This window comes from Eleutherodactylus coqui, chromosome 7 (assembly GCF_035609145.1).
Source record: "Eleutherodactylus coqui strain aEleCoq1 chromosome 7, aEleCoq1.hap1, whole genome shotgun sequence".
Lineage (NCBI taxonomy): Eukaryota > Metazoa > Chordata > Amphibia > Anura > Eleutherodactylidae > Eleutherodactylus > Eleutherodactylus coqui.
The window spans coordinates 57,003,326-57,017,576 of record NC_089843.1 but is presented as its reverse complement, the minus strand read 5'-3'; the positions used below and the strand labels follow the sequence as shown (position 1 = coordinate 57,017,576).

Genomic DNA, 14,251 nt, shown 5'->3' with positions numbered 1-14,251 from the left:
TATGAATTGGCTGAGCTGCAGCCAATCACAGCCATCGCATCGGTTCATCCAGCGCTGCATTGATTGGCTCTTCGACCGCTGCTCAGCCAATCGCAGCCCTTTGCTCCATGGAGGTGGGAATTATGAATCCTGTAACCAGGAAGTGATGTTGTAAGAACGGCTAAGGACTGCGGGAACTGCGCAGAACCTCTAGAGAACAGCAGGAGGGGCCTTGACCAAGCCTGCTAGGTAATGTATTTTTTTAATGTAGTGTAACTAGGGTTTATTTTTTGGGGTAGGGTTTATATTTCATGCCTCCCAGAAAATTAGGCTATGGCTTATTTTCAGTATAGGTCTTATTTTTGGGGGAAACAGGGTAGCTATGTTAACGAAAAAAATAAAGCTATGATTTTTTTGAAAGTGGGGAGAATAAACAAAAAATGAAAATACAAAATAAAAGGTTAAAACAAAGGCCCACTTGGAACGTCATACACTTTGAAAGGAAAGTATGTTTTTAATTGTGACCTTGTGCCAGGCCTGTTGTGTCCTGAATATCAATATATCACTATTTTCTTATAAAACTTGCCTACTAAGTCTCTATATTTCACCCTGTTTCTCACTTAAAATGATCTCAGTTGCCACTTGACAACATATTGCTAAGGAGCAACCGGTATGTTACATAGCATTGGCAAAAGGGAAATAGTTTTCCGTTTACCGTAAAGAAGCTATAAAAGTCAATTCCATTTTAAAAAGAAAAAACAGCCATCAACTCGGATATACAATCTTCGGATAAGACAGGGACGTCACTGTGAGCTTGTGTCGTAGATCTTAGGACTGCACAGAGCAGGCTTTACTTCTGGGACGCCTAGAGAATGGAGACACTCACCGTTGCCAAGTTTTCACAGCGGGACTGGATGGCCTGAATGAAGAGGCCGCTGGCAGCAGAATTCCTGTGTACGGCACTAATGAAGTCCTGCACTGGGGGTTCATGCGATAAGTTAATCAGATCTTGCACATGGTTTACGATCAGCCAGGTCAAATGCTCCGAATCGTGCAGGTTCTGACACTAAAACACAAATGAAGCGATGATTAATGACAGATCTTCTGTGTCACTTTACAGGGTTGGAAATGCAGATTACACCTAACCATACGGCGAGATACGGCACAGCTGCGGGGACGGCTGATCACATTTTCATTGCATCCGGACAGAGAGAATATGATGGACTAGCAAGACAGTCATTCAGGGTTTACAGGAAGATACAAAATAGAAGAGATGAAAGCTGACAGTAGATTTCTTTCATATAAGGCATGACAGGAGGGCAGCTGTCAAATTACATTTTAGAGTCCTTGTCATTTTAACTATTTATTTCCACCAGGTCAATGAAGTCTGATCTTATTGGTTTGTGTGGGCAAGAGAGGATATGTATTGTTACACATGTAGCAAAGTTTAACTTGACACTTAGCATGTTAAGAAAAGGTTCTATCCACAGTTAAATTGCCTTTCCAAGAGCTTTTCAATGGCTCATGTTAAGCCAACTATGCTAACACACTACAACAAGTTAAACTTTGCTACATCTGTACTTGTGCTCCAAAATTGCATTCCTGGCTGCCCCTGCATATAGCTTAATGAAACTAATTGTGGGCGTCTGCATTTCAAGCTGCTATAGAAATGGTTCCCATCCTTTTTAGCATCATCAATTTAAAAAAAATCTCTCTTAGGAAAACTTCTGTTCTGAGATGTTGGAAACTTCTCACTGTGAATTTGCTATGAATCCGCAACCAATCTGCTGCAAAATCTACATGTCTTAAATGTGAATTTCTCGGCTGTGTCATTGGGGAACACAGCGATGGGTATAGCTCCTGCCACTAGGAGGCAGACACTAAGCTAAGTTAACTCCTCCTACCAGCTATACCCCTCCTGCAGTCACTCAGCTAAATCCGTTTTAGATCTGTGTCCGTAGGAGGCAGACCTCCCTGCTGCAGGTCTTCCAGATCCTGGAGTTCCTTGGACTATTTAGGGTTCACAGGGTGACAGAATCCCCCTACTATCCTACTGAGGAGGGACATCAGGGTTGCTCTAACTCTTCTGCTGATGCCCTACCTCCCTATGGCAAGATGGCACAGAGAAACCCTAAAGTTTCTGCCCACCAGTGAAGACACTATCACTCAAGTTCCCTGGGCTCCCTTACCCTACGAAAGGAAGGCAAGAAATTACGAAGGGAGGAAGCTGGACATCAATGCCATGGCATGTGGCGCTTCCACTGCAGGGAAGACAAGTATGCATGGTCAGCGATCCCTTTCTCCATAGTCTCCCTTCCTCAGCTTATCGACACAGTTTGCATTGCCCTACTGTGATCCAAGCGGGGTCATAGGACTGCATATTGCTTGGCTGGGCAGCCTCATCTCGGCCAGGTTAAACCTCTGGGGAGTATCGACCCCTTTGGTCCCTGTGGCCTGTAGTGGTCTTTTCTGGTGGCGCCAGACACGCGACGAAGATTTGGGTCCTGCACGTTTTCATAAGACTCCATGTTCCGGCCTGCCCCCATTATGTCACCGGGGAAGAGGACGTTCCCTTCGCATTTGCGCAGGGAAAGAGTTCGCCACTGATGGGACTTTCATTACGGATGACTGAACCTAACTCCGGTGTCCCGCACTTTTCTCAACTTCTGGAAGCTATTTTATCTGCGGCTCCTGTGCTACACACCTTGGAGAGACCTCCTGTACCCAGGTAAGACTTGCCCTGTGCAATTATTCGCCACCCTAACTCACTGTAGCTTCTCAGCCTGCCTCTGCCACTGTACGCACACTTGGTAGTTAAGCATTTTCCCATTTTGCATATATAACTGCAATTTAGAATTCCATGAGAACACCCTATAAGCAGAATAGGCTACTGTGATGCACTTTGCACGCCCCCAAATTTTCATGCGGTCAGCAGGAGCCTTCTCCTTTTCAGGGACGCGTGGCTCTCTCACGTCCAAGATGTATCGTTTCTTCGGGATACACCATCAATTTTTTTTCTGCTCTCCCAGATCGCTTTTTCAGCGCTTCCCGATCCAGCCAGATCCTTCCAGTACTTTTGCGCTTTTCAAGACTTAATAGACCAGGAGGTCATCGTCCCACTTTCTTCCCACAAACGTTTTATTGGCTTTTACCCTAACCTCTTCATCGTTCCCCAAAAAAGACAGATCGGTTCGCCTGGTCCTAGATCTGAAACTCCTGGATCACTGCATCAAAGTACGCTACTTTTGCATGGAGTGACTCAGAGCAGTGACTGCTTCCGTGTATCAAGGCGAATGTCTCATTAGCAGACATCAAGGATGCCTATCTCCACATCCTGATTCATAAGTCTCACCAGCGATTTCTTCATTTTGCTATCCATTCGAACCATTTCCAATTCATTGCCTTGCAATTTGGCCTAGCGATAGCTCCTCGAGTGTTCACAAAGGCCCCGTCGGCTGTTGTTGGAATTCTTCATTCCAGGGGGATTGTGGTGATCGCATATCTAAAGGATACACTGATCAAGGCACCATCCCTCAAAGCCAACGCACAGAGCCTCGAGATAGCACTGGACCCTCATTCGCTTCAGGTGGATCATAAAATCATCCAAAATCCAACTTGGCCCCTTCACATCAGCTCATCTTTCTCAGTCTGTTCCTTGATACCATTAAAGGTGAAAGTACAGCTTTTGAGGGACAAACTACCGGTAGTACTTCTCCAGCAACTCTCCTCTCCATCCTCCGAGGCATGCAGGTCCTGGGACTCAGGTTTGCAGCGTTAGAGGCGATCCTGTACACACAGTTCCATACTTGCCCACTAGAGTAACCCAATCTATTCAGTTTGAAGAGGTTGCATGACTCCGTGGATCAGCCTTTCTTCCTCCCTCGCTCGGTTCATCAATCCCTCCTTTGGTAGCCAACGTCACCCAACCTCCCCAAAGGGAGGTCCTTTCTTGCACTTCAGTGGAAGGTGATAACCATGGATGCCAGTCTCCTAGGCTGGAGGGGGGATCCTCGCAAGCCTTACAGTGCAAGGACACTTGACCAGCTCAAAATCAATTGCCTGTAACACAAAGCCATTTGCCTGTCCCTAACTTATTGGTCTCAAATTCTGTCCAGTCACCCAGACTGCATTCAAACAGACCATGCTACGGTAGTTGCGTATATAAACCATCAGGGCAGCACAAGATGCACTGGTGGAAGCACACGTTCCAGACATCTCGGCCATCTACATCCCTAGTGTGGACAATTGGATGGCAGATCTTCTCAGCAAAGAGCGAGTAGACCGCCGAGAGACGGCACTACATGATGAAGTCTTCACGGACATGTGCACCAAATGGGTCATGTCAGACATGGATCTTATAGCATCCAGAATCAATACTAAGCTTCCTGTGTTTCTGTCACAGATTTGCAACCTCCAAGCCATAGCTGTGGACGCCTTTGTGATACCATGGAATCAGTCCTCCTTCCCTGGACGTGTTCTCCGATTCCACGGCTCTTCAAGAACGCCAAAATTGAGGGCATCCCAATGATTCTCATAGTGCCGAACTAGTGAAGTGGCCCGTGTATGTCTACTGGTTGTCATACCCTGGAGTCTTCTGCTCTGACAGCAGGGGGCCAACAATCCACCCACATTTACATATGCTACATTTGATGGCGTGGCTGCTGAATCTGCCGTCTTGAGAGCGCAGGTGATCACGGACTCTGTTTGCTCCCAAAGCTGCGGTATGTATAGGGTTGCCACCTGGCCGGTAATCCACTGGCCTGGCCGATATTTTTTCAGTGAGGCCGTTGCCGGTATTCTTTTTTTTTTTACTGGCCCCATTACAGGCTGGTATTTTCAGAGCCTGCACTGCCCCCTAGCGCCGGTTACCCCTCCTCCGGCAGTCCTTAAATCAGGGGAAACACAGACCTGAGAGCCGGAAGCTTCCAGGACCCTCTGATGATGTCACGTCATGTGATACCTTGTGTGGGAGGAGTCAGTGATCACATGACAACGGGGAGCTCAGTAAATGTAAGACACTGTGTGTCTGTCTGTCTCTGTGTGTCTCAGTTGTTCTTTCTTGGAGCTGTGGGGTCTGGATGGATGAATGAATGGAGTGAGTGGAGCTGTGTGTGATGTGTGTGGGGGTTAGGATGATGTAGCAGAGCTGTGTGTGTGTGATATCTGGGGGTCAGATTGGATGTAGTAGAGCTATGTGTGTGATGTCTGGGGGTCAAGTTGGATGTAGCTGAACTGTGTGCATGATGTGTGGGGATCAGGATGGATGTAGTAGAGCTGTGTGTGTGTGATGTGTGGGGCTCAGGATGGATGTCTGTCCGGCGCTGCAGTGACGGGACCTGAGGAGGAGAGCGGAGGTGCAGTACATCAGATACAAAGTATGTACCATGTACTGCATGTAATCTTGTATGTTTAGGTGGTATGCGTTATACCAGCTGTACATATAAATTACATACAGGACATATCCAGGTTACATTAGCATCACTATATACAGCGGAGGTATATCTCCTGTATATAGTGATATGGACTATGCTGCAGTAACCTGGGTATCTCATGTATATAATTATATATGTGTAGACTGTATGCGATGCAAGCATCTGCAGCGTGTTCTGCGGAGTAGATGGCGTGTGAATCACACTAAGGCCTCGTTCGCACAGGTGACAAAGTCGCACGATTTTGTAGCGTTGCAACAAATCGCATGTATGAGAAGCCCATGCTTTCCTATGGGTTAATTCACACATGCGATATTGTGTAGCATGCGACAATCAGACACAAAAACCTTGCGGGTCCCGCTATATGCACGCGGCTCGTGCGGTTTTGTAGTCCATGTTTCCCTATCTTCTTGTCTTCTGGCTGGGGATTCAAAAATTCCCACCTTCTGGAAGCGCTGGCTGTGATTGGCTGATGCTTAGCCAATTACAGCCAGCGCTTGATGAATGGCAGTGATTGGTTCAATCACTGCCATTCATCGAGCGCTGGCTGTGATTGACTGACGCTTAGCCAATCACAGCCAGCACTTCCAGGAGGCGAGGATTTTTGAATCCCCAGCCAGAAGACAAGAAGATTATCACTGCCGGTGACCCGGGGAGAAGATGCGGCCGGGCTGCCAGCGCTGGACAGGTGATGTAGGTTGTTTTTTTTTTCTTCTTCCTCTGCTACGGCTTATTTTCGGGGAAGGGCTTATATTTCAAGCCTACCCCGAAAAACCTCGCATGTGGTGCTACAAAGTCGCGACGATGTCACACGGACCAGCGATGCGATAATTGCTGCGATAAAATCTCAGCGATGTCGTGTCGCCCATGTGAACGAGGCCTAAACGTCATCTACTTGCGAGAACACGCTGGCCCGGATCCCGAGCGTGCGCACAGCCGCTGGACAGGATCCTGGAGATAAAGAAGCAATAAAAAAAAAATGCTGTGATAAGCCCCGCCCCAAGTCACACCCCCGACACACCCTTTTTTACCATGGCCAGTATTTTTTCGTAACAAAGGTGGCAACCCTAGGTGTGTACCTTTTCTTCAGGGAGTGGCACATCCTGCCCCTCCTTACAGCCTCCAGTAAGGGGACAATCAAAGGCCAGAGAGGCTTAGTTTCAAAGAATCCTTTGGGCGGCTCCAAAGTTCAGGCATGCTCGCAAAAGTAAGCCCTCATTAGAATACACAGGAGTTTTATAAAGTGGGTTTCCTGAGGTATGGCAGAGGTTACTCACAATTATGGATACACATTAGGAAAGTTGGATTGGTGGTTAGCAGCACACTGGGGATGGTAGAACGAGTGCTTCAATAGGCGAGTTTCTATTTACAGCAAACGCCATACAGCAATATTAATTGGCACTCCAATCATCAGACCTCATAGATAACACAATCCAGCAATCAGCCTCCACAATTAAACAGATCTCTGCACCATCACATGAAAAATCTGTATTTTGGACATTACAGATATAGCAGAATTTAACTTGACATTCACACGTTCAACGGAACCCATTAGCTCCTTTGAGCTCCATAAACTACATCATGGGATTCAAAAGTTAAAAGGACGGAGTCCGTGGAGCTTCTTTTTATACTCGCTGATTTCCGAGAAAGCTGGGCACACACATAGCATGCGTGACTTTTCAGAAGGCTGTGTGCGCACCTCTCTCATTCACCTTTATGGGAAAGCACGTGCACAACCGTTAAGTATAAAAAGCAGCTTCCCGGACTCCGTTACCTCACTTTTGAGTCGTCTAACATAATTTATGGGTCTCAAAGGTGCTGACAGGTTCCCTTCAAATGAACTTTAAAACAGAACTTTTTCTTGCCTTTTCAAAGGTTTTTGACGTGTTAAAATGAAGTGTTGCAGCAAGTTATCAGTATTCGGTTAAACCTGGCTACATCTGTATTTGATGCTATATATAATTTTAATTCTGAAGACATGGAAGAGTTTATATTACATAATTCCAAATTGCTCAGTTAAGAAAAATATGGATATATCAGTCATTACCAGCCCAAAGCCCCTGTATCCTAAAGCAGCAGTGTAGTATGTAGCCACTTAGTAGGACCACATAAAATACTCACCACATAGTCACAGAACAAGATGAGGGCGCCCCGACGTACTATCTCCCGGTTACACATGCCAAGTTTGGACTGCGACTCCGCCTCATCGCTGTCCGTAGAGATTTGAGGGCTCAGCAGCAGTTTGGTACTGGACAGGTTGTTTCTCCTGCGCACAAGGAGTAGACAGATTATTACTCATGCAAAGATTTTGCAGTCTTAAAACAAGCAAACAAAAAAGTTACACATCTCTTCAATAATACAATACACAGTAATGAAAAAAGTCTGTTATTTTTGCCCCATTAATGCCATATATCTATGGATGTACACCTGAAGGAGGAATGCAGGGGTAACTATATCTTCCAGTTGAGGCTCCCATCTTCAGAGACTGTAGACGTTTTTCCCATTCTGCATGCCGCTTCAAGTGGTCCGGGCTGTCTCCCTGCCCCTTCATCTCAAACACACCTCTGCCCGCTGGAGACATCATGCGTTCCACCGAACGTGCCTGTCCTGCATTGGGAGGCGCTAATTTGCATGCGGCACATAAAGAACTCTAGTAGCAACAACTGAAGATGTGAGCTACAGCTTAAAGGGGTTCTGACACAAATAATGTTTTTATGCTTTAGCAGCCATTGTTCCCTGGTCTGCCTAATGGACCCAGGGAACCCATGGTTTAATGGCTGCTAAAGCATAAAAAGATAACACTTACCTGTTCTTCTGTTGTTGTTGACATCGGGGGGGTCATCTCCCAGCAGGCGCTGTTCCTCCTCTTCTGTCTGCACGAGCCGCGCCACTCCGGGATCGCTCGCATGCGCAGTGGAGAGGTGCTCTCTGACAGGAGTCAAGACGGGCTGCGTCTCCACTGCGCATGCGCAGCACTCCGGAGTTCAGCAGGACGGACGGGCCGCCCACAGCAAGCACTGTGCGGTCCGTCCGTTCACCTCGGAAGTGCCTGACGGACGGACCAGAGCAGGAAGCGGTCTTTTTGACCGCTCCTACTCTGCTTTAAAGGCACAGAAGAAAATGCCGGCTGGAGGGGACATGCCTGGCGATCGGGCCAGGCCAGGCAAGGTGAGTACAAATTTTTTTTTTTGATGTCAGAACCCCTTTAAAAAAAAAACCCCTGCATTCCTCCTCCAGGCGCGCACACAGATATACGGTGTTATAAGAGCTAAAATAACATGACAGACTTCCTTTAATTCAGTGTCAACCCTGTCATCACAAATACTGGACAAACCTCGAAAGTCATTAGAGTTTGTCAGAAACGGTTAAGATTTGTGACGTTACAGCTTCAGTGCTACTGTGAAAAGGTAGCTAACACATCCAGGGGACATAGAATGGATCAGAGATAGAAAAAGGGAAGATCCCACAATTTATGATGCTTCTATAGTAATCAACAATACTAGTAAATCAATTATAAAGAAAGACATATAAATTGCGAAATTAAAAAAAAAAAAAAAGCTAAAAACTTGACCGCATCCATCCATTTATATCACATGTACTGCTATAAATTTGGAAATGCAATCCTCTGAAGCTCTCTGGGACTATGGCTGCATGAGGTGGATGGAGAAGACAATTAAAGGGCCTTTTCCATGGGGCGATAAATGATCGAATGAGCATTGGCTCTGGATTATCAGGCGGCATAAACAAAGCCGCACTCTGCTGTCAGAAGAGCAGACATTTTTTTGTCGACCTATGGCCGCCTGCAGACGCCCAGGTCGGATCCGGGTGGGAGAATTCTCGCAGCGGGGCCCGACCCGAGCGTCTGCAGAGAGCAGCGTGAAACTCACCTGCTCCCGCGGCCCAGGCTCTTTCATGTGCCGGCTGCCGGCGCAAGCGCAGGGCGGAGCCGGCGGCCGGGGAGTGACGCAGAGCCCCGCACAGAAATAGAGCATGCCGCGATTTGTTTGCCGCGCGAGATTTCGTGCGGCCGTCTGCATAGGATTGCGTTTGTTAACGCAATCCTATGGCAGCTTCCAGGGGCGGAAATTCCACGGGAAATCCCACCGCAGAATTTCCGCCCGTCTGCAGGCGGCCTGTGGCCTGTTATTTATGCAAGTCAACAAATATTAGTCCCATTATTTCTCCTTGTGTAAACAAGGGATGTACTGCTGACAATATACATATTGTATGGGGCCAGAGCGTTTGTTTCTTTCCATACAATTTGTATAGGTCCATGTAAAAGGTTTTTATAAACTAATGAGGTCGACTTTTTATATCGTTGATCAGTGCTCATTCAGGGATCATATCTGCCCATGTAAATAGCTCCTTTGAACCCAATTTGAACGCAAATTGGTTTTATTAAAGTAACTCTTTTCTTCTGAGAAAGAGCAGTATGCGCTGAGTATTTGGCTAAACTAATGTAAGCTTTCAGACCTACATAGTGCCCAATGATTGACCTGCATTCTTACAGAGGATATACAAGTAGGTCTTACTTAAGAGTCTGATGGACTTCTGACCACCAGTTATAGTTTGTGTAGTCAATCAGCAGCAGAAACTGACACCAGAGAAGAACTAAAGATGGATGGGTGGGAAACATGGACTCCACCAGGTCGCTCAGGCTCTCCAATGTGTAGAAGGAGCCATTGTCGCCGCTCCCCTTGAACAATCTTGTAGCTGCGCTTGTGATTCTTCGGAATGTTCCTATTAAGTAATAACACAGAAAAGGAGTTAAAAGCTGTATTTCACGTAGGTTCACATGAGGCCGATCTGTTGTAGAATTTCCTGACTGTTCCCTTTAGATGAGTGTGACTCCCATTCAGCAGTATGGAACTGATTGGCAGTCACAGGAATCTCTGTAATGCATCAGCTGCACATGAATATATCTTAGAGATCATTTTGCAACAAAAAACGACACATCTTTGCAAACTTTTTTTGCAAATCTGGAAATCCATAGAAAGTAGTTAGCGGTAGACCATCAGCAGTTAGGTAGAGTTTTTGGAAAAGATAATGTGTACTGCGTGTATGCAACGGCAAGCCGCCGGTCCCACACGTACTACAGAAAAGGCGGCGACAGAGAAGGGATATGTAGACGCTGCTGCTGCCCGAGACAGATTCCGCATACGGAATTCGGCTCTGCTGTGTGTAGGTGGCCTGTGGGTACCTTTACATGTGCTTTCACGCAGAAGCGATAGTCGTTCAGTGAATGGACGTAGAGAGCGACGGAGATCTCTTATTGCCGCCCACCTCCGTTTACATTGAACAGGCAGTTGTTCAAAGATTGAAGGACTCCTGTTTACACAGAGTGAGAAGTTGCTTTATTTCAGTGAGCTGGAACAAAGTGACTATTGAGTAGTAAGTGATTTCTCGCTCGGTGCCCTGTCTGTGGCTGTGTGCACACAGTACGACTATCGCTGAAAATTGACAGCGTAAAAAGGTACCCTATATCCTAAATAATTTGCTAATTAGTGTGTCATTACATCTCCTCTCTTCCCTGTGCTGTAACTAGGATTCAACACTCCTCTCCCCGTTACGTTACACATCTCTCCCATTACTGTCAGTAGTTTAAAGGCTCTCTTACATACATCGATCATCGCTCAAAATTTGTTCAAACGAGCGAGTGAGTGATAATTGTTCAGTGTGAAAGCAAAACTATCAATCACCGTCGTTAGTGGTTGTTTAAGCTGACTTTTCGGTCAGCTTAAACAACCTCGTTAGCGCTCACTGGCTTCTTATTTTTTGTGAAAGCTTCTCAGAGGAAGCGCTGAGCAAAAAGCGGATGAGAAGACCGGGAGCTGCTGGCAGGACTTTCAATTTAAAAAACTCTGCACGAGCGCCAACAACCTTAGCGGTGACATGTAAAAGGGCCTTGGCCTCATGTCCACGGCCTTAAAATCCGCAGCGTTTCTCCTGAACGCGGATCCGCGCCCCATAGGGATGCATTGGACATCCGTAGGTAGTTAAATACCTGCGGATGTCATTTTTCCCGACAGGCACGGATCTGCGTGCGGGAAAAAAAAATGGACATGCTCCATTTTCGTGCGGGTCTCCCGCGGGGACGGCTCCCGCAGGCTTCTATTGAAGCCTATAGAAGCCGTCGGGATCCGCGGGAAACCTGTACCAGAATTAAACTCACCTGCTCCGGACGATGCGGATCTTCCTTCCTTCGCGGCCGGATCTTCTTTCTTCGGCCCGGCGGATGTGCCCAGCGCATGCGCGCGGAATGCTGCCGGCGTGCCAACACATCCGCTGGGCCGCAGAAAGAAGATCCGGCCGCGAAGGAAGGAAGATCCGCATCGTCCGGAGCAGGTGAGTTTATTCTGATTTTTAGGCCTCATGTCCGCGGGGCAGGAGGGACCCGCTGCGGATTCTACATGAAGAATCCGCGGCGGGCCTGATTTTCCCCGTGGACATAAGGCTTTAAGTCTCTTGTCAGTCTGCCCTCCAACAGCACAGTGTATTGGAGCACATTAGAGTACAAAAAGTAAACAGCTAAACATTTTTAACAATTAGAAGTTTGAATACAAACCTGATGAGATGCTGTGGGATTATGAGAGGTAACGTGGCTGCACATGCAGGAGTAGAGCGGACAAGTAGATTTACTTACCAGATTTGAAGATATGGACCAGGCACATGAGAAGCGTTCCCAGCTGCTGGCAGTAAAACGTATGTTGCTGTTCACTCAGGTCCACCTTCAGCTCCTTGTGCACGATATCCTCCAGGAGTATTCCCACCAGCTGTAGCAGGAACCTTCACCAGGAGAAAATAATAAAAATTGACTACAGTAGCTTAAAAATGGTCAATAGTCATTTTATATTCTTTTATGAAGTTTCTAGCATAGAAAAAACTTTCATCATTTCTTGCTTCCAAGAGCACCCCTTGTGCTGGGGGTGAGATCTGTCGAGAATCAGTCTCCATCCTCTTCAGGCAGCTGACAATATTGTTCTACCTTACTCTCCTGTAGAAAGAGTGTTCTTAGCTATAGTGCCATGTACAGCAGAGCATCTGCTCCTTCCTGACAAGCAGGCAGCTATTTCTATTGGCTATCCTACAGTGAACAGAGGGTCACTATGCAGAGACCTAGCTCTGGGGAGAATGACTGAGCATGTGTGTCCTCCAGTGTTTAGCTCATTAGGTGGACATGCAGATTGCTATACACTGACCACCAGATGGCGCCATACTTTGTACAGAAATGTCATAACAACCCCTTTAGGCCTCTGGTCACAGCGCTTAGCTAATCAGAGGCAGCGCTTAAGGAGGCGGGGATTTTCAATCCCCGGCCAGAAGAAAAGCAAAAGAAGAGTGCTGAGGAACTGCCAGAAGATGCACTGGAGATGACAGCGCTACTAAGGTGATGTATTCTTATTTTTTATTTTATTTTTTCTACAGTTGTGGACTATTTTCGAGGTGGGGGGGGGGGGGGGGGCTTATACTTTTTAAGCAGTAGCAGAGGATTGCGATCATCTCTCATTGATTTCAATAGGGCTGGCACTGCTACCGCCGGCCCCATTGGAAACAATGGGCGAGATCGCAAAAAGAATGGACATGCCGCAATTTTGTTTTACCGCTGCATTGCAAACGTTAAAACATCACAAATGTGCATGGAGCCATTGGAAGCCATTAGCTTCAAAATTTTGCGATTTCTCCAAGCGTTGGGAAATTGTGCGATTTCCTCACCAGTGTGTAGGCACCCTAAATTGAATGGAAGGCGTGAAAACTGCTCTAGTCACACCCAGAGCTGCATTCAGAAATGCAGGTGTGTAAAGGGTGGTTCATTCTTGGAGGCCTACTCATATCTACATACTTACAGCATGTAGAAAGGCATCTCTCACAATACAATGCAGCAGACTGCAAAGCATTATTGAAGCTAAGCTGTCAGAACGGTATCAGTCAGTACATTGCTGGTGGATTACAAATAGCAGTGAATACACCTGGAGATGCGAATGGTCTACAATACTTGTGTGTAACTATAGAGTATTTATCTTTACTGAAACTCCTCAAAAATGTATATTTTCCACTTCAGTGGAGCTGAGCTGCAATACCAGTCATGACCCATGAAGAGGTGTGGCGCAGTTTTTGCAAGAAAGCAGCCACGTACCTGCAATTCTGTTCAACCCCTTTAAGGGTCTGACCAGTTAGCGCATATGTCTATACCTCCCTCTTACAATATAAGTGTCACCTCATTACATCCTCCGGGTGATGTGTTCTGTATAGATGAGTTACTGACAAGTAAACACCTACCGTGAAAAAGTTTCCTCTGGAGGAGCTTTGACCTGGTTCTGCTCAGCATCCTCCTCTGAGTTATGATGGTTATTGTCCCTTAATCGAGCAATATTCTGACAAGATATCAGTTGAGGGGAGAAGGACAGCTCCTGGATCCTGGACAGTACAATGTCCTCTGTAGACTGCGAGATGAGAACACGGAGAATAGCCAAGATTCCAGATATCCATAGCTGGATGGTGCTCACGGAGGCCTGTGTGATACCAATGTACAAAATGACTCGGAACATGGCAAAGAAATAGTCATTGATATCTACTGATAAGGAATTAGTGCGTTTGGTATGTGATGTTAGCGGTACAACATCTACAATTGCACTCTACTCACCATAGTGTATGGAATGACGAACATACTTCTCAACAACATGTCTACAGGACGGAGGGATGAAGGTGCCAAGGTTTCGAATAAGCTGTTCAGTACACCGAGAGCTTCGTGAGAGTCAATGTGCATCTAAGAGAGAAAACAAATGTTTAGACAAGAAGATACAAAGAGATCATTAACACCATGCGAGAATAAGGGTGGCTTTACA

The 14,251-nt window shown here is 46.6% G+C and overlaps 1 protein-coding gene across 1 annotated transcript in view; it reads right to left on the bottom strand.

Moving 5' to 3' along the window:
• The window catches only part of HTT (huntingtin), a 174,588-nt gene that overhangs the window by 50,145 nt on the left and 110,192 nt on the right, over positions 1-14,251 (bottom strand). Inside the window, exons 37-42 of the mRNA XM_066573066.1 lie at positions 14,050-14,172; positions 13,686-13,918; positions 12,052-12,194; positions 9,941-10,148; positions 7,530-7,674; positions 866-1,045 (exon numbers count right to left, since the gene is read on the bottom strand). Of these exons, the coding sequence (XP_066429163.1) occupies positions 866-1,045; positions 7,530-7,674; positions 9,941-10,148; positions 12,052-12,194; positions 13,686-13,918; positions 14,050-14,172 (1,032 nt within the window). The remainder of the gene's footprint in view (positions 1-865; positions 1,046-7,529; positions 7,675-9,940; positions 10,149-12,051; positions 12,195-13,685; positions 13,919-14,049; positions 14,173-14,251) is intronic.